Source organism: Bactrocera oleae, chromosome 6 (assembly GCF_042242935.1).
Source record: "Bactrocera oleae isolate idBacOlea1 chromosome 6, idBacOlea1, whole genome shotgun sequence".
Classification (NCBI taxonomy): Eukaryota; Metazoa; Arthropoda; class Insecta; order Diptera; family Tephritidae; genus Bactrocera; species Bactrocera oleae.
The window spans coordinates 36,892,117-36,919,913 of NC_091540.1; the positions used below are offsets into that span (position 1 = coordinate 36,892,117).

The 27,797-nt window shown below is 36.7% G+C and overlaps 3 protein-coding genes across 5 annotated transcripts; 2 read left to right on the plus strand and 1 right to left on the minus strand.

Annotated features, from left to right (window-relative positions):
• Positions 1 to 533: 533 nt before the first annotated feature.
• Uba3 (Ubiquitin-like activating enzyme 3) lies at positions 534 to 2,388 on the plus strand. The gene is made up of 5 exons (XM_014236697.3): positions 534 to 846; positions 922 to 1,591; positions 1,689 to 1,770; positions 1,833 to 2,058; positions 2,120 to 2,388. The coding sequence occupies exons 1-5, from the start codon at positions 663 to 665 to the stop codon at positions 2,326 to 2,328; spliced, it is 1,371 nt and encodes a 456-aa protein (XP_014092172.1). The 5' UTR covers positions 534 to 662; the 3' UTR covers positions 2,329 to 2,388.
• Positions 2,389 to 2,452: 64 nt separating this feature from the next.
• Positions 2,453 to 11,401, minus strand: Cep290 (Centrosomal protein 290kDa). Its single transcript, XM_036364154.2, has 17 exons — positions 10,926 to 11,401; positions 10,752 to 10,855; positions 10,500 to 10,679; positions 9,998 to 10,438; positions 9,052 to 9,638; positions 8,803 to 8,992; positions 8,615 to 8,738; positions 7,428 to 8,558; positions 6,954 to 7,107; positions 6,671 to 6,896; positions 5,851 to 6,605; positions 5,050 to 5,182; positions 4,415 to 4,974; positions 4,220 to 4,352; positions 3,110 to 4,149; positions 2,852 to 3,047; positions 2,453 to 2,785 (listed from the first exon to the last, which is right to left on the minus strand). The coding sequence occupies exons 1-17, from the start codon at positions 11,248 to 11,250 to the stop codon at positions 2,456 to 2,458; spliced, it is 6,609 nt and encodes a 2,202-aa protein (XP_036220047.2). The 5' UTR covers positions 11,251 to 11,401; the 3' UTR covers positions 2,453 to 2,455.
• A 3,301-nt stretch (positions 11,402 to 14,702) lies between these two features.
• Gr64a (Gustatory receptor 64a) lies at positions 14,703 to 26,617 on the plus strand. 3 transcript variants are annotated; one of them, XM_014236707.3, is made up of 9 exons: positions 14,703 to 15,395; positions 16,093 to 16,284; positions 16,389 to 16,583; positions 16,647 to 16,822; positions 18,562 to 18,684; positions 18,743 to 18,897; positions 19,548 to 19,710; positions 19,937 to 20,026; positions 25,783 to 26,617. In XM_014236707.3, exons 1-9 carry the CDS (start codon positions 15,092 to 15,094, stop codon positions 25,870 to 25,872), a joined length of 1,488 nt encoding a protein of 495 aa, XP_014092182.3. In that variant the 5' UTR covers positions 14,703 to 15,091; the 3' UTR covers positions 25,873 to 26,617. The 3 variants fall into 3 exon arrangements, with proteins under 3 accessions (XP_014092182.3, XP_069968125.1, XP_036220087.2); XM_070112024.1 differs by having other exon boundaries at positions 16,389 to 16,822; XM_036364194.2 differs by lacking the exon at positions 19,937 to 20,026.
• The last annotated feature ends 1,180 nt before the right edge of the window (positions 26,618 to 27,797 follow it).

The window sequence follows — 27,797 nt, forward strand, 5'->3', positions numbered from 1 at the left end:
TTTGTGATATGTTAAATAATTGATTTTTGAACTTTCAATACGTAATCAAAAGAATAAATGTATTAGCTCTCAATTAATAAATGTTTTTAAAAATTTTCAATTGAAAATCAATACCACTTAGCATGACATCACAAAAGATATCATCACATACATTTCAATTTCGCGTTTTCTTTCATTTTCATTGTTTTCTAATTTTTGTTAGTGATCTTCAACAGCAGCACAAATCTCTCTGTTTACATATTTTTCTGTAGGATTTTAATCTGGCCAACTTTGACAGTTGCTTGAGTTCAGTTGGTTTTGACGTTTCTCAATTGCGCTCTCATTTCCAGTGAGAGACGAGTTGGGCATCTCCTTATCTCTGATGCGGTCTGTTGAAGCGGTGTTGAGTGTTCATTAACATTGGGCTCTCAGAAGATAGGTCGTATCAGCTGATTCGGTCCACGGTTTTGCGTCGGTGACTGTTTGTGCCTTTTGTGCTATGAATGTACGTCAAAAGGGGAAAATTTTAATTTGCTGGCATTACTGATTTAGTTTCCCGGCTGGGAGATAGTTGGAACAGCTGATTTGCAAGTTCAAATTTTAGTATTTAGTCAGCTTTTCAACATTTTTTCATTCTTGAAATTTTGTCAAACTATTTGTGCTAAGTTTGTGTCTAAGTTAAAATGGCTTCTGATATATTACCGGTTTTGTCAGGCTCACCAAACCCACTTATTTCATTAAACAGCAAACGATGGAACAGTCTGCGTCACATATTAGAGCGACCGGGTCCGTTCTGCAAATCTGACTTCACCGCCTCTGCCGAGAATTTAGAAGCTTTACAGACTGTGCTTAAGATTCTTGTTATCGGTAACTAAGAGCTTATACATATGTATATTTTGTTTAAGAAATATAAACCTTTACATATATTTTTCTAATTTGAAGGTGCTGGAGGCTTAGGGTGCGAATTATTAAAAGATCTTGCTATGATGGGTTTTGGCAATTTGCATGTAATTGATATGGACACAATTGAGTTGTCGAATTTGAACCGCCAATTTCTCTTCAGGCGCAAAGACCTAGGATCATCGAAAGCGGAATGTGCTGCATGTTTTATAAATGAGCGTGTTCCCACTTGTCATGTAACTTCACATTTTGCTAAAATTCAAGACTTTGATGAAAGTTTTTATTCACAATTTCATATTATTGTGTGTGGATTAGATTCTATTGTTGCACGTCGTTGGATAAACGGTATGCTAATTTCCATGCTAGACTATAATGAAGATGGTAGTGTTGATCCATCTACAATAATACCATTGATTGATGGGGGCACTGAGGGTTTTAAAGGAAATGCGCGTGTAATCTTACCTGGTCTCACGTCATGTATTGAGTGTACTCTCGATTTGTTTCCGCCACAAGTCACATATCCATTGTGCACAATTGCCAATACACCGCGCTTACCAGAGCACTGCGTAGAATATGTTAAAATAATTCAATTTGAAAAAGAGAATCCTTTTGGTGCACCACTAGATGGTGATGATCCGCAACACGTAGCATGGGTGTACGAACGCTCACTAGAGCGTGCCAATCAATATAATATTTCGGGAATCGCTTATAGGTAAGCGGACGTATTTATGGAAATTGCCTATACATTTATTGCTCTATGTTTTTTCTTTAAAAATAATATATTTTTAACATATTACTGTCATTGAAAGATTGGTGCAAGGTGTGATTAAAAACATCATTCCAGCCGTTGCAAGCACTAATGCTGTTATTGCGGCAGCTTGTGCCACGGAGGTAAACGCAAAGAATCTGTTAGATTATGAGTAAATAATACATATGTACATATTTATTAAAAGGTTTTTAAATTGGCTACGAGCTGCTACGATAATATGAACAACTACATGAATTTTAATGACATTGAAGGCATTTATACTTACACTTACCCACCGGAAAAAAGTGATACATGCCTGGCTTGCAGTAACACACCACAAGATTTAAATGTCGATGATCCAAACACAACTACGCTTGATGATTTAATTAAAATACTTTGCGAAAGTCAGCGTTTTCAGTTGAAGAGTCCAGGTTTGTGTTTAAAAAAGTGTACTTAAAATTTAGAGTATAACGAAATTGTTATTACATCCAGGCTTAACCACAATTATAGATGGTAAAAATAAAACGCTGTACATGTCAGCAGTTAAAAGTATAGAACAACAAACACGAGCAAATCTCACGATGTCTCTAGCTGAATTGGGGCTGTATGATGGAGCAACCATTATGGTCAGTGATGTCAATATGCCAACCACAATAACATTAATATTAAAATACCATCCCAATGAAGTGGAAATGAAATGAACAAATTATTTTCAAAATTAAAATACATGCTTTTATATTCTCGTTTTTTCGAAACTATTATTCTAATGGCTTAAATCAATGACCTAATCTAATAACTCAAAACTATAGCTAAAGTGGAACTGTATAATTATTCACTTATCTCATCTATAACTGGTACATTTTGAAGTTCAGAGCATTTACGCTTCCACATTAACAACTGATCCTTGAGTACCTTTTCCTTGGCTGCGGCACGTGTGAGTAGAACTTTTGCTTTTTGTAAAAGTTGTGTTTTTTTGCTAAGTTGCTCCTTTATAAAAGCCAGCTCGTCATTAGTTTGAGTCATATTCTGTGCCTTGCTACAAATTTTGCATTTTGCCTTACTATTTAACTCGTCTTGCAAACCCGCTACTTTATCCAGCGATTCCGAGTATAATTTTTGTAACCTACTCAAATCCGCATTAGCCGATTCATTTTTACTCTGAAAAGAAATAAAATGACAATATCGTATAAACGTCGAGGTTTATTGGTTTTACTCCACTCTTACTCTAGATTCGCACGATCGTCGCACATCTTTCAGGTATTTATTTTCGGCTCGCAGCTTCTCTACAATACCGCGCAACGAAAGAATGGTTTGCTCCGCTGATTGACCCGACTGAGTGTTCACTTTGATACCCGAACACTTGCATAATTCCCGTCGTGCTTCGGATTGCGCCATTTCCTCTTTTAAAGCAATTATGTAACTGTGGAAGGTTAATAACTAAACCGGATTTCTTTAAGGTATACACACATAAAACACACTTACTCCTCCAGATATTTGATGCGCTTTTGCAAACGCTCTGTTTCATCGCCTTGGCGTAAGAGATCGTTATCAAGTTGCAGTTGCAGATTTTTTGCCTCCAATCGTATATTCTGCGCTTCAATCTCTGACAATTTCTCCTGTAATCTTTCTATTTCGGTCGTTAGCACATTACTGCCTTTGCCCTCCAGCTCCATAGCAAGAATTTTGCGCTGTTGTAGCTCGATCCGGGCTTTAAGCGCCTCCATCAGCTCCTCATGAGGTTGATTTTTTTCCGTCGAAGTGTATGCGGTGACATTACGACTAGTAGAAGCGTAGAAATGTGCCTCAATATGCTTATGACGATTGAGCGCGCTATGCGCTGGAGAACTGCATTCACTGCTTGCTCCAGTGTATGTTTCCGGACTCTCTGAAGGTGTGTACTTGCAGCCACCATGTTGCAGATTCGGACAAGAGGGTGTGCGACAGCATTTCATAGCTGGCATTCCCGCACTCTGATTTGTTCTGCCGTGTCTCATTTCGTGTGTTTGCTTCTCCTTTTCCAAACGAGCGATCATGTTGCGGGCTGACTGCAAAAGCGCACGTGTTTTCTCTAAAGCGTATTCTGTCTCCTCGTATTTAGCTTTGAATTTCTCAGCATTCTGTTGCCAGCGTTTCTGTTTTTCCCACAAACCAACTTCAGAGGCACTTTTCGCTCGTTTTGCTTCGAGTAAGATTTGTTGTCGTTGTATTTGTGCGCGAGCATCTTCCAGGTCCAGTTCCAGTGTTTGTATCCTTTTCTGCAGATTCTCAGTTTTAACTCGTGCGTTTAGTTCGGTTTTAATTGAAACTACTGGACGTTTTATGAGCTGGTTACGAAGGGACTGATTCTGTTCTCGTGCTTGCTTCTCCCTCTGTGTCAGATTTGTGATTTGTCGTCGCAGTGCTTCGACTTGGGTATGGTAAATTTTGTTTGTTGCTTCGGTGCGTGTAAGATCGGCATGCAGTTTTGCTATCTGGTCCGCCGAATAGCTGGAGGAATCCTTAATAAAGCGTTGTTGGTCATCCTGAGAGGGTAGACGTAATGTTCAATACTGAAATTTATATAATTAAGTTGAATTATATAATATATATTACATGGAAATTATTAAGTGTCTCGGTCAGATCATTGATGTGCTTGTCCTTCTCCTCCAGTAGCGTTCTCATCTGCTCCAGTTCTGGATGAACAGAACACTCTAATGATTTCTCACGCTCTTCATAAAGACTCACTCTACAATAAATAATTTGTGTGTAAACTAGCTAGGTTTATGTCAAAGCATTTGTGAAACCTACTTCTCTTTCAGTAGTTTTAGTTCATCATCCTTAACTAAAAGCGCTTTCTCCCAATAGCTAGCTTTATCTTTCAGTTCTTTTATTAGCTTAACTAACGTTGTTGTCTCTTTTAGTGACTCTGTGTCCTGCTTTTCTAACTGCTCGGTATTCCCTTCCACTGTGGATTCAGGTTCTCGTTCGTTTTGTATATCAGTCGATACTGCTACAGGCTCTTGTTGGAACATCTCTTCAATTTTCTCATCAGTCAACTCATTTAAACTGTTATCACCGCCATCGTCACCACCACCACCGACCGCGCCTGTAGCTACATCCAACTTCTCAGCAGAATTTCTTCGTACGCTCGCAACCTCTAGTTTCGTCTTCAACTCGAGTATTTCCGTGTCTTTGGTCTTGATGTTGAAGTTCAAATTCGTGATAGTGTTCTTGAGATCTTCAATGTCTTTGTTGAGTTTCGCGGTGGTAATTTTAACTTGCTCACGTTCAGTTTGTAAGAGCTCTTGATATTTGCTGATGGCTTTATCTTTTTCACCAAGTAACGTATGGAATGAAACTATGGTTTTCTGTGAATTCAAATTCAAATTATTGAAAATAGAAGTCATAGAAGGAGGACCGTACAAACAAATATATATACTTACTTCTATGATATCACTCTTCGAGTCCGAGGCTGTTTCAGCAGCTGCTTTGGGTTCGCTTTCTTGCTGCTTTGAAGAATTACAAATATCAAGCTTTCCTTGAAGTTCTTCAATGCGTTTATTAGCTGTCGAAAGTCTGGAAATTGAAACAACGTAAAGTGTAATAAATTTAAGTGCTATGTTTGTCTTCGAAATCACTTAGGGGTAAGTCCAGAAAAGGAGTTGTTTCAACGGGGTCGGACCAAAGGAAAAGGGTTCTTAACTGAGTGGATTGCATGCTGGACATACGTTCAGTATGTCGGGGTCTATTCTGGACAGGTAGGAATTTAACCTGCTACACCTACCTAAAACAAATCCCATAACAGCCGGTTTTACGGATCCGGATTTATCCGGTCAAGACCTGTTATTTTGAGGACCTAACCCTTTTTGGAGCGAAAAGTTAAACGATATATCTATATCATTGACTGGCCTTGAACTCTCTTCAGTCAGTTCTAGTCACCTTAAGGGTGTTTTAATTTACCTCTTTGTTATTTGATAGCAAATTTCCAATAGCGGTCATTCTTCTGTTCGAATTCGTAGGTACCACAAATGGGATAACTGAGAAATTTTTTCGTTACCCAATTCTACGAAATCAATTTACAAAAGAAGTGGTTATTTTGGTTTTCTACAGGTCTAAAACTCAGTCAAAGCTTTTTGAATTGCATATGACTGTCAAATAAAAATCCACAATTATTCGGATTTATGTCTTATCGGAATTAATTGGTATATAAAACTTTGGAAAATTTTATTAAACTAGAAACTTACGCATTTTTGTACTCCTTAAGATCAACATCCCGCTTATTCATTTGTTCTTGCATTTCCATAATTCGATTTTGAAGCTCCTTGGTCGAGATTTCGTCTTGAGGTTTTGTTGGTTCAATAATTAGTGAAGTATCGGTTTGTACACTTTGACATTCCATCTTGCCAAAAGGTGTTTGTACTATGGCGTCTATAGCACCTTTATTCACCACATTGATAAAAGGTTTGATTTTTTTATCTTCATCCTCTTGAGGTACTAGCTTACTCGTACTTTGTCCTAAATTAATGTCTTTTTCGGACGTTTCATGATCTTCGCCACCAGTTTCACCCGAGTTTCGAGGAGATTTTACCACACAGGTTTGTGTTGTGGCATCTAACGCTTGTATACGTTTTATAGGCGAGCCGATTGGTGAGAGATTTTTATCTAACATTTCCGTGGTTAATTTTCCACTCACGATGTTAGGAGTTGTGCTATTTGATAGTTTACGTTCAGCTGGTACCGGAGCTTCAGTATTGGTGGCTACATTTTTCTGCGTCGGTATGTTACTGTCACCTTGTTTGATTTCCTCAGCAGCAGGGACTACTGCACTGGTGTATTTTTCATCTATGCCAAAAAGTGCTGATATTGTTTGCCAATGCTCTGTTTCTCTTGCCGAACTTAAGCGTTGCTCCACCAGTTCCTCTTGCAGGGACTCATACCTCTTTTGCAGATCATGTAGGCTTCCTTCCAGGACCTTGCAATGTGTTTCTGCCTTAATGATCTGAAGATGTTTTATTACATTTAATAAATATATTTGTATTATGAGTTTTTCTTTTTACATCATACCTTAATCACATTCTGTGACTCATCCGGGACTCCACTCTCAGTTTTTATTTTACTAATAACTGAATTTTTAACATACTCGATTAGGTCATTTTCTCTACTATTTCCTGTTTTTCGAAGAGACATCTTTACAAATTTGGTATATGCAAAAATATAGTTAGTCAGGAAGATAAGTGGTGTAAATTTGGCATACTTCTCCCGCAGAGCATAAAGGGACTTTTGCAAAAATCTAGTAAATTGTTTACTATATTAAAACTGGTTCTGAAGCTTGATTGTAAAATCTTACCTAATTTTAAGTTCCTTGGCATGACTTTCCATTTGAAAGCGTTCGAATAGTTTGACAGACTTTTGCTCCTTTGCGATGATATCACGCTCCAACAGAGCGCACCTTTGTTTAAGTTGGTCAAAGTCTAAATGCAAATTTGTCAACTCCCGTTTAGCTTTAAGTAAAAAGAGAGATCCAATGTAAGATGAGTTTTAGCCCAAAACTGTAACATAAATACGACAATCTGCATGAAAGTAGATAAGGCTCGAAAATCTAGATATTTTCAATAGAGAGCAGGTCTTACTCTGCTTCGTGTTTCTCCAGTGGATATTGCATTCAAACCCTTGGATTCATAAAGTTTGCATAGATTAAGGAGAATCAAATATTGAACTCTGAAGCAATGTAGCTATAAAGCTGTCCGTGTACGCATGCTCTTGGATATTGCAAATACCAAATCTTTATAATGGTGCAGTGATCACCAGTATATGTACTTACATCTGTCGAGTTCTCGTTGCATTTTCGCCAACAGTAGGTTTTCTTCTGTGTTGCTCTGTAGGTCGGCGACCAGATGCCGTAGGTTAACGTGGTTGTCTGTAATCTCATTCAATAACTTTTGTTGTGACTGAATTTGAGACTGTGCAATCTCTAGTAAACTCTCTAGCTGCGCTGACTTTCGCAGCGATTCTTCTCGTTGCTGCAGCGCTTCTTTCAGCGACAATTGTAAATCTTGATACTCTCCAAAGGTTAAAAAGTCCAACTGTAGATTTTCATCTATAATACCATAATCAGAACATATATCCGGGATTTGAAGTTCGTCGCCCAATTTGCCGGCAAAAAGTTGTTCAACAATAAATGCTAGTTGTGCTCTTAGGTTTGTATTCTCTGCTTGCACTTGTAAATAGTCTTCCTTGCTGATGTTTCCGGCATTCAATAGTTGTGCTCGTTCTACTTCGAGGCGAGTCAATTTGTCTTTCAGAGCGTTAATTTCCTTTTGTAACGTTACCACCTGTTCGATATTACGCAATTCATTTTGTTTGGCTTCGCTGAGTGTGTTATCATATTCCTCGCGCATGAAAGCATAAGAACATTTTTCTTTATTAAGTTCTAGCTGTTCGCTGATGAGCTGTCTACTCAGTTTAGCCAAATGCTGTTTCAGTTCGATGTCACTTGCTTTCATTTGCTCTTGCAGATCTTCAAACCCCTGACGATAGATGTTCAATTCGGATATTTGGGCTTCGAGATTATGTATTTTGGAATCATATACTGGTGATTCTCCATCTATTATTGGCAGCTTTTTCTGTATGATATTCTTGTTCGGCGTCGTTGGACGTGTGGAAGAGTCCATAGGATTGGGTAAATTAAGAGTTAAATCTTCTTCGTAGCCATGGCGTAGCTCGCTACCTTCACGTATGCTTTCCACAGAGCTGAGTTCGTCAGTTTCTTCGGCAGCCGGATTTTGTGTTTGTGGCTGCTCATTTATAAGAATACGTAAAGCCTCTTCACGTGCCTTCAAAGCTTGCAATTCATTTTGTAGTCGTTTCGGAGTATTTGGCACCGAACTACTGCGTAAAGCTTCGAGAAGTCGGTAGAGCATTTCCGTGTCGATGGTGATATGGTCGGAGGAAGCTAAATTGAAGTATAAACATTCTTGAGACATTCATTGAAAAAGGCAAAAATTGTACCATCATATTCCCGAAGTTTTTCTAGAATCTCCATCATTCCCGTGCGTAATGTGTCATTTTCATCAAGTACATCCTGATATTTCAGCTGACTGATGGCTATAACCTCGTTGGATTCATCTGGAATCTGTTAGAGGTATATTATATATATATATTTGAAAACCAAGAGCTAAAGTTATTTAAGTACTCACATCGAGCGACAATTTGCAGTTCGTGCAGATCTTCACCTGCTCATTATTCTCGTCGTTTTTTGCATTTACACTGTCTGTAACTTCGCCAACTTCACTAGGATTGTGAATGCTGTCCAATGTAGCTGTATCTTCTTCAACCATAGCTTGAGTGGATTTTTGTAGTTGCTTTTGTAACTCCAACAACTCCTTCCTGTCGTTAAATTTGTAATTAAAAATAGTAAGTACTTTCCGAGGAACTGCATTTTGTACCTCAAATCATTCTTGTCTAACTTCAGCTGAAGGCGCATTTCCTCCGAGGCGCGCAGCTTCAACGTCAATCTTTCGATAATTTTTTCCTTGTTGCGCTCTTTCGCCACCAAGTTTTTCGCTGATATTACCATGTCATCAGGAATATTCAGACGCCTACGTAATATCCCATTTTCATGTGCTATTTCATGCATCGAATTGAGCTCCATAATAAGCGCGCGTATTTGTTTGTCACGTGAGATTACCTTCTGCTCCAGAGCAGTGCACTTACGTAACGCTTTCACTAGCCCATCCTCACCACGCTGGTAGGCATCCAGTGCTGATATCGCTTGCAGAGCTTGTTTGGATTTAAATGCATTATCTTCCTCACTACGCTCCAACATTTCGGAGAGTTCGCGGCAACGTTCATTTGCCGCCTGAAGTGATTCCTCAATTGTCTTGCAACAAGCACGACTTTTATTTGGATTGCGCGCGTCTTCCTTTTCAGCGGATAGTTGATTCATTAGTCTAGTGGACGACAACATTTCTTCGGCCAAATACTTAATCTTGGCCTCAAGAGATTCGATATGTTTATCACGTGATTCGAGGGCCTGTAAGAGAATAGGCATAAAATCATACGATAGGTTAGGCAACACATTTTAGAAAAGGAAACATAAATGCTACTTTCAACAAAATTTCAATGCATTTTTAACAGAATTTGAGTGGTTAAGAAGGCTTAACCTTGCAACCCTACTTTGAGGACTAGGAAGAAGCGTTAACGTATACGACCAGAAATTTCAGAGATAGAGAGGTAGATAGAAAAGAAAGTAAACAATTTGAAATGTGGCAAAGGTTACGCAGAAATTGCAATGCTTGCTTTTTCGTTAGAAAGAATAGCATTTTGCACGGTTTTGCCCTCTCCTATTGCATTAAAACAACTGATTATACACAAAAGGGTTATTCTAGTTACATGTAAAAGTCTGGTAGTCTCTTTATCAGTATCGCTGTTAATGGCATTTTTCCCCAAATCCTCCTTGCCAGAACGTGTTGCATTCTCTGAGAGACTTGCCGTCTCTCCGACTTTTTCCAGATGCGTACGTAACTTTTTCACTTCCTTTTCCTTTGCGTCCAACATGTTTTTCCAAGATTGCGCTTTGATTTCTAATTTTTCAATGAAAGTCTTCAAATCGTGTTCGCTCTTCTCACGTTCCTCTTCAAGATAAGTAATATTGCCTTCCAAGCGTGCAATTTCAATATTCAGCTCGTTCACGGTTTCTTTTAGCGCCTTCCGTTCACTGTCGACGAGTGTTACATCAGCGCTAAGTTGTAGTAGCTTCGTTTTGTTTTGTTGCAACTCTGTTTCACATTCGATGATGGTTTTTGTCTGAGCGATATTTTGATTTTGAAGCGCCTGTAAGGTAGCTTTAAGAGCAAGGTTTCTATGCAATGAATTCTATATGAAATTGCCAAACCTCTATTTCACGCAGTAAACGTTTTATGTGCTTATTTTTTGAATTGATATTTCGCAGTAGATCCTCTTGTTTGTCCAACTCTGACAGTGGATCGGAAGAGTCTTTGTCGCTAACCTCAGTGGCAGCTGATTGAGCGGCCTCTTGTAGGCGCCTTTGGAGTTGAAAAATATCTTCTGTGAGCTATTGAAATATAAGAACCAAAGTTAAAGACTTTATTAAGTATATCTTTGCGCCTAAGCGCCAATTTAATACCTCCTTAACTTTGGCTTTCAGCTCTAACTTTTCATCATCTAGTTTTTCCAACATAACCTTAAGTCTTTCGTTCTCATCCCTCAGCCGTTCGGTACGTGAGTCATCTATAAAAATCAGCCAAATTCCGCAGATTTTTTAATTTTTAAATGCCAATTATTTATTGCTTTTTCTCACCATCACTGCCCTCTTTATCTTCTAGTCGTGACCGTAAGGCGGCGACCTGATCGCCTTTGTACTGCAAGACAGCCAATGTGACTTCCAAAGTGCGGCGCAGAGACTTCTTGGGTATTTCCTCTATGGACACAATTAACTGTAGTAAAGTTTCATACAACTCCTCTTTTTGTTTCGTATTAAATTCCCGAAATTTACGTGCCGACACTAATTCGGATATTTCCATTTTTCTTTTACTCTTAATATCATTAAAAAAATACCCGTGTTGGATATTCGTGCTATTTTGTGCGCGTTTAATTTTTCTGGTTGTGTCAAGCATTAATGACATCAAATATTTGGTCGCCCGGGTAACGACAGGTAAACAAAAACCCAAACAAAAAACAAAACCGCTAGCTTGTTTTTGACCATTTCGTAACCCTATTATTAAGGGTGTTTTGGTGTAGGGATGATTTCTTTTACTCGTTTTTTCACAGCTTGGAGAAGTCACCGACAAATAATATGAAACATTAAGAGAACTAAACGTTATTTTATATCATAAGTAATCGAAATATATACAGCACAATGTTTATCAAAATTACCAACATGGCGATTATCCATTCGACCATCTGTCTGTGCAATGAACAATTTGTGTAAAAACCGAGATAACGTGACGAAATTTGCCACTTAATGGGCTGGGAATGACTGCACGTTATTTCTTCAAGTTGTCATACCTACCTCTCAAACAACAGTTCTGTTAAAGGTTGTTTAAATTGCTATAAGCCATTAAAGGAAAACGCATTAAAATGTAAATCGGTGGTAAAGTTAACATAATAGTCGTACACATGTATGAGGTGCGATTACCTCACTTCTCTTTCTTGTTTACTACAAAATCGCATCACATCTTAAGTTACGACTTATTTAAGACCATATTGAATTGAACGCGATTATTTGACTTTACAATAGATTACTCAAGTATCAACAAATCAAACAAATATTAATTTTTTGTTTCCATTAAAATATCTTTCCTGATTTCAGTCCGCCCTTTAACACCTTTTTTTACTCAAAAATAAATTATGTAATTTAAAACAGGTGCTTATCTAGAAATTATGTGGTTTTGAAGTACCTATTTATTATTTATTAGTCAAATTATTTAGATAGCAAAAGTAGCAGAGCTCACGTTTTTGATGACGCCTACATGTACATATGTATGTATACAGTACGTCAATTAACACAACCAGATTTTAAAACAAACTATGAATTCTATAGGTTTTCCAATGTATTTTAGTCAAATACCGTTGTTTTAAATCAATTGACAATCCACATAATTGTTAGACATTAGTTAGCCGCCAGTTTAATTGCATATATATATATGTATGTATTATTAGAAGATTTTACGGACATCAGATGATTATGCACAAGTGGATGTAAAGTGAAGGCGGAAACCGTCCTGTCGCTTTATCGTTGGTTTTTACTCGTAAATAGTTGCGAAGAAATTAATTTAAATTGGTGTTCAGATAATAATTAAATTCATGTTTAAACAAGTAAGGAAGGGCTAAGTTCGTGTGTAACCGAACATTTTATACTTTTGCAACTTGCACGGATCAAAGCAGGGAAAACATCTTTATATTCAAAAATATTGCGAAAGAATTTAACATTCATATTCGACAAAATCTCGAATGGATTAAAATAAAATTTAGTATTTCATAAAGGTCATAGACTCCCTTAGTTGTATTCGCATCACCTAAGATTATAATGAAATCATAAATTTAAGATATTGAGATTATGTGAAAATTATGTGGATATAAGGCTTGTACCAAGGCTTATTCAAATCCTTACATATTTACCGCTAAAACATTAATATAATTTTATAATATATAATAATATAATTTAAGAAAACTTGTCTACTTTTCATTAAGATATTACACATTTTGACCAACCTAAACGGTTTATAGTCAGATGGAAAGTTGGAAATCACTATACAGGGTATATTGGGACTTTGTTTATTATAGCTTTTGTGGTTTAGAAGAAATGCACATTAAACACAAAAAATCAGCCTTGTATCTTATTTCGGAGCTTAGTTATAGTACTTTATTGGTAGTCGAACAATGTCGTTTTGTGGGCGTAGCAGTGGTCTAATTACGCCCATCTACAATACTTCTTCTTACGGTGCCAAGAAACATGTGTACTAAGTTTCATCAAGATATCTCAAATTTTACTCAAGTTACAGCTTGCACAGACGGACGGACAGATAGTCCCGGATCCTCTGCATCTAACTCGATTAGTTTTGGGTGAACAAAACTATGACACTCTGTAGCAACATGTTGGAAGAGTATAAAAATGTTTTTCTTACTGCCAGAATAACATATTGAAGATATGTCTTTTTGAAGCCGAAAGACTGACCTATAACCAAAAAAAAATCGTAGTCGTGCTTACCGTCATGCCGTTACATTCTTTTATCAGCCTGGGGGTAATCGACGTTAGAGTGACGTCAATATTCAAACTTAGTTAAATAATGATATTTTTCGTTGAAATGCTATGCAATTCTTACACTACTTAACGATTTCCTGCCTATTTATTCACACTTCAAGTATATAATAATATCTTATATATGTACTACTTTGATCAAAAAGTAAGGTGAAATTCTCATGTAAAATTACCGAACATTAGGAAGGCAAGTAATTTTTTTCTAGATTTGTAGGAATGTCTATAATATTTGTCAAAAGGTTTAATTATCTCCAAGATAGACGTGTTCTTGTTAACAACGAAAAGTGAATTTGTTTGATTTTTACAATGGTTGACTTTTATGAGCATGGAACTTGCATCAAATTTTGTTTGCGGAATGAATATTTTTTGATACAGATATCTCAATTTTTTACTCAAGTTACAGATTTCACGGACGAACGGATAGACAGTCACCCGGATTTCAACTCGTCTCTTCATCCTGATCATTTATATATAATATACATAACTTCATATCTAACTCGATTAGTTTTAGGTGATACAAGCAACCGTTTGGTGAACAAAACTATTATACTCTATAGCAACAAGTTGCGAGAGTATAAAAACGCGTTCAAAGCAGGCCGAGAACGCTTTAAAGACGAAACGCTCTGGCGAACTTTAAGAACTGAACCGAGGACGGCCACGTCTGAAAAATCACAGATTTGGTGTTTGATAATCGTCGATTGACAATTAGAGACTTCGTTGACAGTGTTGGCATATCTTTAGCTCAGCCCAAATTATTTTAGAGAGTGTTTTGTATCTCAAACGCATCAAGTCATTGGTTCTTCGCGATTTTTTCCCAAAACTGGACTCATATCGTTCCGCAAACACCTTATTCGCCTGATTTGGTTCTGTGCGACTTCTGGCTATTCAGAAAACTGAAAAGGCCAATTCGGGGACGCCGTTTTGACCTGATCGAGAAGATAAAAATCGAATCGAATAAGGCCTTGAAGGTTATACCGAAAAAATACTATTCCGACTGTTTCGAGGACTGGAAACGGCGTTGGCAAAAGTGCATTTTATCGGACGGTGATTTCTTTGAAGAGGATGAAAGAATAAATAACGAATTAACATTTTATAAACAAATTCAACTTACTTTTTGATCCTAGTATTATGTGAAGTCGGTTATAAAATTTTCATTTCTATATGATTCAAAGAACTATTGAATATGTATGTGCATTACGATTTCACACTGGCAAAATCTTAAGGTATTAATCAATTTCTACTTGTCTGATTGCATATTTTTGTACCAGGTTGCTTATTTTACTTATTCGTTTTTTGTATCATATTTTAACAGCTATTTGAGGCGCAAAACAAAATGGAAGGACGAAAATCAAATCAAATAACACTCAGCTCGCATATAACGGTTATTTGGAAAATAACACTCTAACAAAAAACTTCAGAAACACAAAATTTAGCTACTGGTTTGGAGACCTTCTAAGAAAACTATTGTATTATTATTTTTATTTCCGACTGGGTATGAACATGTTAATGAGTACACACTTACGGGCTAATAAACCCGCCCATATGTACCTGACTTGTTTTTGAAAAACCAAAACATACAAAATACTGCCAGTGCTGAGCATTTGATATTAGTGTCTCATTTACGGTTCTTAAATGCACTCGTACTTTGGCAATTATTATAGCAAAATATAAATAATTGAAAACCGTGGCTGCTTTCCTGAATAAAAATGCTTAGCCGAAATAAGTTACGTGAAATTTTGTCTAAGCATGATCAGGTTTTCCAGAGAAACAAAATTTTACCGTCAAAAACTACAAATGAAAATATTAAAAATAAAAGTCTAGGAAAGCCGAATGAAAAATTATTTCTGGAGAATATAGAGGATAGTGACGTGATGAATCCGATAGGAATGACTGGACGGCTTACACCAATTGAATATTTTACATATAAGGAAGATGATTTTCATTATAAAAAACCGACCGAGCGCATCGATTATAGTAGATTGGACATCTTTCATCGAGCTGTAGGTCCAAGTGAGTCTAAACAATGAGCGTAAACAGAGAAATATAGTTCTCGACTTTGAAATTTGCAACTTTGTAAATTATGGTAGAATAAACAACTAAAGAAGGGCTAAGTTCGGGGAACCGATCATTTCATATTTTCACAATTTTGGAATTGGGCGGTGCCACGCCCACTGAGCAATTTTGATATTGGCGCCTATAAAGCTCATTTGTACCGTCTTAAGTGTAAAATTTAATACTTCTGACATGATTAGTTAGTCAGTTATCCCACTTTTAGTAGGTTTTAACAAAACCGTTATATTATATGAAGAGAGAATTTCCTATTTCTTCTATTTTCCCACTGTCATTGGAAGCATCGAAAATAATTGTATTGTTCAAAATTGGTTGATAAAATTTGAGTGGTGTGGGAGATATATACAATAAACATATTAAGGAGCCCACACCCACTTTTTAAAGTGTTTTAAATCACAAGAGTCCTTCCTTAAAACCATTCGTTGTGCCAAATTACCGTTTTGTATCTTAATTTCCGGCTTAGTTAGGTTTTCGATTCCAATAGATCAACTGCCCTAAATCATGGATTTCGTAAATTCGTTTTGCTTTTTTATTATGCCCAAAACCATTAAGTCGCACAGTTAGTAGTTTAGCTTAGGTATGAAAATATACACATGCATATCAAAATTTATTTTTAATTAACATAAGTCTTCCATAGTACTGATTATAGGACAATGTTTCTCGTTAATGCCGGTTCAAGGAGTTGGCCAGCCGAATCCGCGTCACGTACGCTTTTCATTCAGGACCTTACGGGTGATGATCACTTTGATATTTTTAATTGCAAGCTCTGCATTAAATTTGGCGATGATGAAGCATTTGGCTAGAATTGGTGTAAACGCGAAAAATTTAGGTAGGTTTATTAAATTTGTCGACCCAAATTGGATTTATAAGCAAGTTAAATATTTTCGTTTTACTCATATTTGTTTTATTATTTATTCTTTTCTTTTTACACAGTCGGCGTTGTATTTTTTACATGCGTGCAATCATCGACGATATTGTTTTTTTCGCTGGGCCAACGTTGGCCCCGGCTTATTCGCTTTTGGACTCGCACGGAAATGATCTTCATACGCAAGCCATATGAAACGCCTAAACGTGATTTGTCGACCCGTGTGCGTCGCGCTGCGGTCACAATAATATTCCTCTCAGCAGGTATCCCATATTTTAAAATTATTATTTGGAAACGATATATTTCAACAAATTTTAATTATGTAGTGGAACATTTATTGTATCTGGCATCAGCTGTAGTCTCACAATATCGCAGAACAAATTTATGTGCCACTCTACAAAACAGCACAGTTCACTTTACATTCGAGGAGTACGCTTACAAAAATTATGACTATGTCTACGAGATATTCCCCAACACCACACTAGTTGGGAGTCTTATTTTGGTGAGTGGCAATTTTTTTCTTCACGCTTGATCACATAAGTCCCCGTCACATATAATAGATATGGAACATCGAAAGAAAGACAGCGAAAATATCCAAGTCTTGCAAACTTCTTTGGGTCTTTTATTTAAACTCGGTGATACTTAGGTGCACCCTGTATTTCAGAATTCATTTGATATTGTCAAAGTGAGCACATCCGAGTAGGTTTCCTGTATTATCTATAATAAAGAAATTAAGATTGGGTCACAACCTCAGTTCATTTCTGTTGTTGTGGTTTTCGATTCTGGTTAATTTAAAGTATTATTTTTTGGATCAAAATCAGTAAATAGATGTCGGGTGAATTTGTGGTTTTATTGCACACACACTTTCATAAGATTCCTGTTTCCGATAATAACTTATATTTGCTAGTTAATAGGTAATAGGTTGAATTTTCAGTAGTTAAAGCAGATTACGGAATAACTGTTCTTATGGACAGTGCACATTACGTATAAACCCCAATTGGAAGATATTCTCCAAAGAAGTTTTTAAAGCTTTAAGCTTCTTTTCAAGTTGTTATTATTGTTGTTGAATGTTTTCGATTATAGAAATAGTTGAGGAAACTCTGCTGTAGTGACAGTGAGGTTAGATATAAGTCAGCCATCAACCGTTTTGATAGCGGCATATTAAATCCATCCATTGTTAGAAGTTTTTCTGTTATAAGTTTGCTATCTCTTGTAAAACTTTTATCTTCTTTGTTCTTTACATATTTTAATAATATTAAATATTAATTGTAATTTCGCTAAGGGATTGGTTTTATGCTGCCGGCTATTTACAAGTAGAATACCATGGAAAAAGGAGTAAAGAGAAATCTATTATTTTTCCAATAAATGGCTTTAATAATTTGTATCACGCCTTATGGAAGTGCGTTCGGATATGATTTTGTACTAAAAAAATCTTCTCAGAATGGTTTAGGGACTGCTTGCTTCAGTATTGTATGAGCTTGCTTCAAATATGGACCTGCCAAGAGATACATATTATATAGTTTTCTTCGACAAAGGTGAAAATGCAAGGCCAGCGGTTGAAAATGAACTGCGTTTATAGTCCTGATGTTGTAACATCCAATCTCTTTCAATTTTGGTTCCTTTGGTTCGAAATAGGCGATCAGGAATGTTTTGCTATATGTTTGCAGGGATTGGCAGGGAATCATAAACCGAGAGCTGCTCTCCTCGTAATTCGGATTTATGTATACTGTTAAAAGTTTGACCTCTGAAGAAAGCAATAGCCAGAAGCGGCCAGCTTTTGCCAATAGACGAGGAAATATATTCTATCAGGACAACACAAAACTATCTACATATCGATGGTGACTCGCCAGAAGCCCTGGAAGTTTGGTTTAACCATACCTGCCACCAAGGGTTTTTTCTATGGTGAATAAATTTGCAAGTGAAAAATTCGCCTTAAGAGAAGCTTGTGAAAATCGACTGTCTCAGTTTTTTGCCAATAGAGACAAGGGTTGCTATGAGAGTGGCATTTTGTAATTACCTTCAAAATGGCAACAAGTTATCGAACAATTATTTGATTTTTTAACCTTCAATTTAAAAAAAAATAATGGATTTCTTTCTACTAGACGTTTTATTTGACATAAAGAAGTTCATAAACGTTTGGGCAGGCCTCCCAAAAGATTTCATCAGAGTATTAAGTTCCTAAACTTCTCTTTATTTATCGCTTCTAAAACTCCGTTACTTTCATTCATTACATTTATGTAGGTTGTGAATTTCATATGTACTTTCGTTTGGAACTACATGGATCTCTTTATAATGATGATCGGCAAAGGCATTGCTTATCGCTTCGAGCAAATGAAAATGCGTATAAATAATTTGTTGAATAAGGTATGAAATGCAAAGAGACAATGAGTATTTATAGTTATAATAATAAACTGGATTTCAGGAAGTACCTGAGTCTATTTTCATGGAAATAAGAGACCATTATGTTAAGTTATTGGAACTGCTCGAATATGTCGATGAGGACTTATCAGGAATTATTTTACTCTCCTGTGCTAATAATCTCTATTTCGTTTGCTATCAATTGCTGAACATCTTTAAGTAAGTTGAGCTTTTTGAAAATTTTTAAAATGATTACAAACACAATGAATGTGTCTACACAAATTGCAATTTACAACAGGAAAGTGTAACCCTGTTTTATATTATTGATTTGATTATGCCAGTATATTTTGTTCATGTAGGTTGGTTGTTCTATTCGTCATTATACAATTTGTGAATTTTGGCAAATCAAAGCAACTAGTAAACATACCAAAAATGGGTAAACGGTTAAATACTCGTATTCATATAATTATGTCGAAATGTTCATAATGCTGAGATGCCACGGAAATCTTGGGTATATTTTTAAATATTTTCATTGGTTTGTATGTTAGTGTGATGAAAAGTTAAGCGACAATATTACACTGTTTTAATTTCTTGTGAGAAGCGAGGAATTAAAAAAGAAATGTTTGTTAAAGTGTCGAAATTCTCATTTCAGATTTACAGTTAATCTCTTCAGGTTCTTACAACACAGTATTATTTGGTTGTTTAAGCTAAAAGCTGTGGATTTGCATTAATTACATTTTCACACATTTCTTTTCATTTCATCGTGGTTCCTTACGCTTTGCGCGCGTTCATGTCTGGCTGTGTTTGTATGTGTCTATACGTACATATCGTATGTCCAACGTCGACTTGAATGTGCACGCCTTGTGAAGTAAATTGCGTTGGCCAATTAATTACGTTTACTTTTGGTTTTCGCTACTCTTCTTAATCGGACGGACGGCTTTTGTTTTTCTAACAGCAGCATCCATCAATGACGAGGCAAAAGACGCTTTAGGTGTGTTAAGGCGTGTGTCGTCGAAGACCTGGTGTGTCGAGGTGAGTAGATGGATCCGCTGAATCTACATTAGCTTAGTTGGTATGTGCATGTAAATATGTGTGTTCATATGTATATAGGTGTATTCCCTAGGAAATGTTATTGCTATACCAAGTATCTATAAGTCCTCAATGCACTATTCGTGCTGACTTAATAGTTTAATAAATAATTCAATAAAATTTTTCCCTTCATCTGAGAAAATCCGTCCCTCTTTTTTCCTAACAACAGGTGGAACGATTAATTTTTCAAATGGCAACATCGACGGTGGCTTTATCGGGGAAGAAATTTTACTTTCTAACTAGACGATTACTCTTTGGGGTGAGTCTTTTTACGTGCCTGCTCTTTTGTTGTTTTGCTGGCTCTATTTATATGAGTTTTACTTTTCTTAGAAGAGATTATGTAAATATCTTATTGCATCTATAAGTTGTAAACGAATACTTGTAAAATACATAGTATTGTACATTGCGTTTAATTGGGCTTAAATCATTTTGGTTGATTTCTCTTAAAACTAAAAAAAGCTACAATTCTAAAATTGTTAACAATTATTAACTCATAAATTTTCTACTAAATATAACGGCAATTAGTGTTTTACTTGTTTTCTATATTTTTTAGGTCATCAGGTTAGCACATATCGTTTTTTCAGTATTTTTAAACATATTTCTAAACTTATGTAGTTAATAATTAATATAAACATTTGTATATTACTATATTTTTATACTGAGTCGATTCCCCCTTGTTAGGGGAATCTCAAAGATCCGATCGGGTAGTGATTCGTACAATTTTCCAATATAATTAAGGATAACCAAGCGTTTTAAATATCTTCAACTAATTAATATTTAGTGTAATACTGCCGGCCAGACTCGAAAACTTTACGATCTAAGCATCCCCACCCTTTTCTATTACATTGATGCCCCGTAAATAAGGCGGACTTAAACAACCGGACAGTGCGAATCGGTGCTTTAACGCATCGTGCCAAGTACCATATTAGAAGATGGCTCCCCACACTGTTACACCGCTCACACGACTATGTAGTTGTTGCAAAAAATGTTCCTCTTTCCCAAGATGATGGAAATAATAATTGTATTCATCAGACCCTTCCAAATTAAATTTCTTTTCTTTTGAAAAGACAACACAGCGCCAATCATATTTTCACGCCTTGTGCTCCGGTGGAAAATGTTGTCATGTTTCCCTTCGAACTTAACTATGATCGTGGTGGTTTTTTTTATACTCTCGCAACCTGTTGCTACAGAGTATAATAGTTTTGTTCACCTAACGGGTGTTTGTATCACCTAAAACTATTCGAGTTAGATATAGGGTTATGTATATATAAATGATCAGGATGAAGAGGCGAGTTGAAATCCGGGTGACTGTCTGTCCGTCCGTCCGTCTTGGTAGACATGTTTCTGGGTACCGTGAGACGGTTGGTATTGCAGATGGGCTTAATCGAACCACTGCCACGCCCACAAAATGCCATTAATCAAAAACAAATAAATTACCATAACTAAGCTCCGCAATATGATATAAGACTGTTATTTGGTACACAGGATCATATTAAGGAGGGGCATCTGCAGTTAAAATTTTTTTTAAAAAGTAGGCGTGGTCCCGCCTCTAATAGGTTTAATGTGCATATCTCCTAATGTTATAATAACAAAATTCACTGGAAGGAAATTTTTTTAGAACCTCTACCCACAGTGTGAAAATAATTGAAATCGGGTGGCAACTCCGCCCACTCCCCATATAACGGTACTGTTAAAAACTACTAAAAGCGCGATAAATCAAGCACTAAACACACCACAGACATTAAATTTTATCTCTGGGATGGTATGAGATGACTTTATAGGAACCGCGTTCAAAATTAGACAGTGGGCGTGGCACAGCCCACTTTTAGGTGAAAACCCATATCTTGAGATCTGCTTAACCGATTTCAACCAAATTCGGTGCATAACATTCTTCTCATATTTTTATCTTATAGTGCGAAAATGGACGAAATCGGACTACAACCACGCCTACTTCCCATATAACACCATTTTAAGTTCCATCTGATTCTTTCACTTTCCACTATGCATATCAAGCAACAATGATTATATCGGGGTAAAACTTTTCGTGAATAATACGTTTAAAGTATGCCATCTTGTGACCAAAAATTGTCTAAATCGAACAAAAATGGTTCAAGCCCCTAAGTACTAAATATGTGGACCCCAGTGCCTATAGTTGACCTTCTCCCGAAAATATCAGCCAATCCACAAACAAATCTCAAACGAGTATACCATTTGACTTTGCGAGAGTATAAAATGTTCGGTTACATCCGAACTTAGCCCTTCCTTACTTGTTTAGTTTTAATATTTTCAAATATAGAACATTCCTTAGCACCCTTTTTACAGTAGATACATTTACTTCAACACTAGCAATTTCCCGGATTTTGGTAGAGGATTCTTTATTGGAAGCTGTTACTCTTCATAAGCTTCATTTACTGCTTTCATATTAACCGATAGTGATTTTCCTTAAGCCATAACAAAGCAAATAGAGCGCTTAAGCAATACAAAAACTTTGGCGTCAATACGTTTTCAAACTCCGAAATGAAATGTATATCAAATTGCATGTGCTAACCTGATGACGAAAAATAAAGCACACTTTTCGACTAAAAAGAACAGAAAATAGTAAAAACCATGTAACGAGACATTCTTATCGCATGTTTTCTTTACCAGTGATTGTTCATATAAAGATGAGAAAATCAGACAATAAAAAAGCTGCAATTTATCTCTCTATTATATTATATATAAAAGTTTTCTGCTGCTGTCGAGAATCAACTAACATAAGAGCGAGCTAGCTCGCGCTCGGCGAGTGAGCGAAGCGACCGTCCCGGAGCGCAGCGGAGGGCGCCTAGTTAACTAAAAAATCAGAAGCAGAGACAATTTTTGAACAATTGTTAGAAGTGTATAAGGAGTAAGAAGTCCTCACCTTCAATATCCTCAATCAAATGGTCTAATTGTACAATATTAATTCTGACGTTTTTCATTACACAAGTTATTGCTTGCACGGACAGACGAGTGGACGGACAGTCGTGGGGATGGACCTACATTCGAAGCTCAATTTGCATCTTCATCTCTTATTTTAAAATATATATGTATATAGGTATATCGCCCATTTTCGCACTGTGACATGGGAATATCAGAATAATGCTATTTCCTAATGTGGTTAAAATTGGTAGAGTAGGCCCATATTTAGGTGAAAATCTATATCACCTAAATATCGGAGGTGTCCCAAGCTACTGCGATCTCCTGTGTCAAATTACAGTTTTATATTTTAATTTAGTATTTGGTTATGGCACCTTATAAAGTTTCGTTTAAAGGTGTTTTGTGGTCGTGGCAGTAGTCCGGTAGGCAAGCTACCCGGGACTAATCTTAGACATGAAGCTTTCATGGAACCAAAACTTGGATGCTAGGGTGAAGAAGGCAGCCACAGCACTCTACACCTGTAAAAGGATGGTGGGCCCCAAATGGGGGCTTACGCCTCGGGTAACTTATTGGCTCTATACAGCAGTTGTCAGACCAATCATGACATACGGTATATTGGTATGGTGGCCAATAATGGAAAAGAAATACGCGGTAAAGCGTATGGAAAGTATACAGAGAGCAGCCAGCATATGCATTAGTGGAGTACTTAGAACAACGCCAAGCCAGGCTCTAAACGTCATTTTACATTTACTGCCAACAGACCTGTTCTGTAAGCAAGTGGCAGCAAAGTCAGCTCTTAGACTGAGGGAATTCTCCCAACTAGTCGCATGCAACAAGGGGCATTCAAGGATACTCAGTATATTCCTGTTCCTACCCAAAACCACGGATTTCCACAATCCAATAGAACGGAAACCAAATTCGGTCCACAATATTGTCTTCCCCACAAAAGAGAGGAGTGGAAAAGGGACGAGGTGGACAAGAATACAGTAATTAGCATCTACACGGATGGATCCAAACTGGATCATCGAGTGGGAGGTGGTGTCTTTTGCGCAACATTAGACACCAACATCGTTTGCCAGACCACTGCAGTGTCTTCCAGGCGGAGATCACAGCAATTAAAGAAAGCCTTGTGGTATTGACAAAAAGTGTGCTCACAACAAGGAGCATATATATATATACGGATAGCCAAGCGGCCTTGAAATCACTCAAGTCTCCAATGGTGTCATCCAAGCTAGTGAGAGATTGTCTTGACCTATTAGAGGATCTGACATCCTACTTCACAATAAACCTGCAATGGGTTCCAGGACATAGTGATATTCCTAGTAACTGTGAAGCAGATGAACTAGCCAGAACTGGAGTACTAACAGATCACTGTCTAATTGGTAGACATGCCAGTAGACTAGGTGTACCACTATGACTATTGTAGAAGCTGTCAAGAAGTAGAATAAGAGGAGACTGTAAAGCATCTTCTATGCGAATGTAAAGCTCTATATAGGAAAAGAATCGCAACTATCGGTCGTGGATTCCTTGACGACGTATCAGAAGTTGCTAATATAAAATTATTTGTACTGATGAACTTCATCAGAGCACAGTTTGGTTCAGAGAGGAGACGATATAGTGAGGGTACATTAGTCCCGGTGGTATCACAATGGGCCTCCTATAGGCCTAGGGGCGTCATTGGACAGCCACTCTACCTACCTACCTACCTACCTACAGTTGACACAGTCGGACAGACAGTCACTTGGATTTCAACTCGTATCGTCATCCTGATCATTTATATATAATATATAACTAGTAAGGAAGTTCTAAGTTCGGGTGTAACCGAACATTTTATACAGGTGTTGGCAAAATTTTATACTAAAGGAATTATTGATCCGATTCAACCCATTTTTGACAAAAAACATACTACTATTGAGAGTTTCATTTATTTATTATATGAATTTCAATAATATAGGTATTTTACACATTGACCGATATTTTCGATAAAAAGTCAACTATAGGCACTGGGGTTCACATATTCAGTACCTAGGGGCTTGAACAGTTTTGCTTCGGTTTAGACAATTTTTTGTCACAAGGTGGCATACTTAAAACGCATTATTCACGCAAATAACAATTATTGTTGCTTGATTTGCATAGTGGAAAGTGAAAGAATCAGATGGAATTTAAAATAGTGTTATATGGGAAATAAGCGTGGTTGTAATCAGATTTCGCCCATTTTCGCACTATATTATAGAAATATGAGAAGAATGTTATGTACCGAATTTGGTTGAAATCGGTTAGGCAGATCCCAAGATATGGGTTTTCACCTAAATGTGGGCGGTGCCACGTCCACTGTCTAATTTTGAACGCGGTTCCTATAAAGTCATCTCATACCATCCCAGAGATAAAATTTAATGTCTGTGGTGTGTTTAGTGCCCGATTTATCGCGCTTTTAGTAGTTTTTAACAGTACCGTTATATAGGAAGTGGGCGGGGTTGTCACCCTAAAAACACTAAAAACATTTGTTTTGAGGGAATTTCGTTAAGATAAATTTAGCGGTTTAGGAGATATGCACTTTAAACCTATTAGAGGCGGGACCACGCCCACTTTAAAAAAATCCATACCAAATAAAATTCTTTTGTATCTTATTGCGGAGCTTAGTTATGGCAGTTTATTTGTTTTTGATGAATGGCGTTTTGTGGGCGTGCCAGTGGTCTGATTACGCCCATCTGCAATACCAGCCGTCTAACGGTACCCAGAAACATGTGTACCAAGTTTCATAAAGATATATCAATTTTTACTCAAGTTACAGCTTGCACGGACGGACGGACGGACAGACAGTCACCCGGATTTCAACTCGTCTCTTTATCCTGATCATTTATATATATTTGTACATAACCTTATATCTAACTCGATTAGTTTTAGGTGATATAAACAACTGTTAAGTAAACAAAACTATTGCACTCTGTAGCAAAATGGTGCAAGAGTATAAACATTTAAAATCGCACCCGCGTTTAAAGCAAAACCAGCTTACATACACACATACTAATTAGAACTACTGTTGTTGTACATTTCGTTTTGTAATAAAAATATACATATTCTACTTATTTGCTATTGTTATTATTTTGTACTCGTATGCAGATGGCAGGCACCATTGTCACCTATGAATTGGTTTTGCTGCAATTCGATGAACCCAACCGTTCCAAAGGTCTGCCACATCTATGTGCTTAGAGCTCTTAAACGCTTGCCGAGCGATATGACAACAACGCACGCCCATAACAAGGAAAAGCAAAATAAATAACAAACACATACACACACACAACCATATCGCCCACCCTACATACACCTGTGCTTACATTGAGATTTTCTGGTTGAAGTTTTATTATATGCGCTTGTGGTTCCTAATGAGAAATGGCCAACTCCTGCCAAATGGCATACGTATGTATGTATGCATGTAAATATGTGTCTGTGTCTTATGCGTATAGCCCATGCGGACCATTGTCCCTGTTACTATAGAGGTTGCTGCTGATGAATTTGTTGTCATGTTTATCTGCGATTGTCACACGATTTAATTAGCAACATGGTAAGCAACGCCTCAGCAATTGCAACCACATTCACACATGCGGACCGAGTATTAATGCAAGGGCAAATGTACAAGTGTATAAATGCATTTAGGTGTGTTATCATATGTATGTATGAAAATGTGTGCACATAAGGTATATTCAACGAGTTACACCCTCAACGTGGAGAGCTATAAGCCAAACATACACACATATGCTCACAAGTGGGCTGGATAACTTAAGGCGAAGGAGAAAATAATCATACTAAACGGACTTTGCATGCAATGTCAGCTAAAGGACCACTTAAAATGTTTACTCCAGTTTTGGCTTCTCATTTATGGCCAAATGTAAAAATTTTCGAACAAAAGTGCATATAAATAATATATTATATTTACATACGCATACATAGACGAGTATGTATACTGTATTTTTATTCTTTTGGAAAATTTTGCGCTTAGTGTCACATTTAGCACAAAGGTAGTCAGGCTTGCTCATATAATGGTTATTTATAATGAAGCGATTTGATATAGATGTCATGGTTGCCAACTCAGTGTTTAGTCACCCTCTTCACATGCTAGAAATTTTAACTTGCCTTCTGTCACTGTGGCTAAGTTGACAGTTATGGTCTCATTTCGCAGAATTCTTCACTGTAGCAACGTCACTGTAGAAACCAATTTAGAGAGATTTCATCAGAGATTTTTCTCTTAGTTATGAAAAAGTATAAACTCAAATAACTAATTTTTTTGGAAATCTAAAGCGCCGAAAAGGTGATGTAGCGAGGTTTTTCTGAGCTCTAAGATAACTATTTAGAATGCAAAACTGATAGAACTTCTTTTGTTACAAGAAATATCTATACAGTCAATGTAAAATTAAGAAAGAAGATATTTCAAAAACTTACATTGAGTTTCTTAATGAGTTAAGAAGTTTAAGAGATAAGAGAAATAGTAAGCCCGTTTGAAAGAGGTTATTCTGCCATTGGCGAAATAACATTCTATGCTTCTCAGATTTTGACGACCAATAATTGCGAATATAAAAAATATTCATTTCATGTTTCTATTAAGTATAAGTATTTATACTGAGCCGGTTTGAATATACTTCCATGTATGATAATTTGACTCTTGAAAATTGCTGTCCCACTCTTGTGGGTCTATTCATAGTGTCATAATCATAACCATACAAAACAGTTGTTACAATCCACACATTCTTTAATAAGTATAAGGAAGAAGATTATAATATGAGAATCCTAGCTAAAATTATGCAGAGCACAAAAATACGAAGAAGACTGCTTTTGTATGGACTGTATCTTGTTTACTCTGACCTTAGACTACAAACTAACGAACCATATTCTAGAATAGATAGGTAGAAAAGCAATTTAGTAATTTAATACTAAATAGATACTTCAGCAGGTGAAGTCACAACAATTAGCAAAGCAGGTTATGTCATCAGTTTTGATGCAAAAGGAATTTTGTTGATTACTTATCTGCAGAAAGGTAAAACAATGAACTCTAAATATTATTGCAGCTTTTGGAGCAGCTGGATGAAAAAATTCGTGAGAAAAGACCTGGTTTGCAGCACAAAAAATCATTTTTCATCAAG

What these genes read in the sequence shown, in the direction of transcription:
- Gr64a (XM_070112024.1), top strand. Translation starts at nt 15,092, where the DNA reads ATGCTTAGCCGAAATAAGTTACGTGAAATTTTGTCTAAGCATGATCAG. An exon ending in TAGTTGGGAGTCTTATTTTG is followed by an intron (nt 16,823 to 18,561) that starts GTGAGTGGCAAT and finishes ACATTTATGTAG; the next exon opens with GTTGTGAATTTCATATGTAC. An exon ending in CAATTGCTGAACATCTTTAA is followed by an intron (nt 18,898 to 19,547) that starts GTAAGTTGAGCT and finishes CGCCTTGTGAAG; the next exon opens with TAAATTGCGTTGGCCAATTA.
- Cep290 (XM_036364154.2), bottom strand. Translation starts at nt 11,250, where the DNA reads ATGTCATTAATGCTTGACACAACCAGAAAAATTAAACGCGCACAAAAT. An exon ending in AGACACTTAATAATTTCCAT is followed by an intron (nt 4,150 to 4,219) that starts GTAATATATATT and finishes CTACCCTCTCAG; the next exon opens with GATGACCAACAACGCTTTAT. An exon ending in CGCATCAAATATCTGGAGGA is followed by an intron (nt 3,048 to 3,109) that starts GTAAGTGTGTTT and finishes AACCTTCCACAG; the next exon opens with TTACATAATTGCTTTAAAAG.
- Uba3 (XM_014236697.3), top strand. Translation starts at nt 663, where the DNA reads ATGGCTTCTGATATATTACCGGTTTTGTCAGGCTCACCAAACCCACTT. An exon ending in ATTTCGGGAATCGCTTATAG is followed by an intron (nt 1,592 to 1,688) that starts GTAAGCGGACGT and finishes TGTCATTGAAAG; the next exon opens with ATTGGTGCAAGGTGTGATTA. An exon ending in TTTTCAGTTGAAGAGTCCAG is followed by an intron (nt 2,059 to 2,119) that starts GTTTGTGTTTAA and finishes TATTACATCCAG; the next exon opens with GCTTAACCACAATTATAGAT.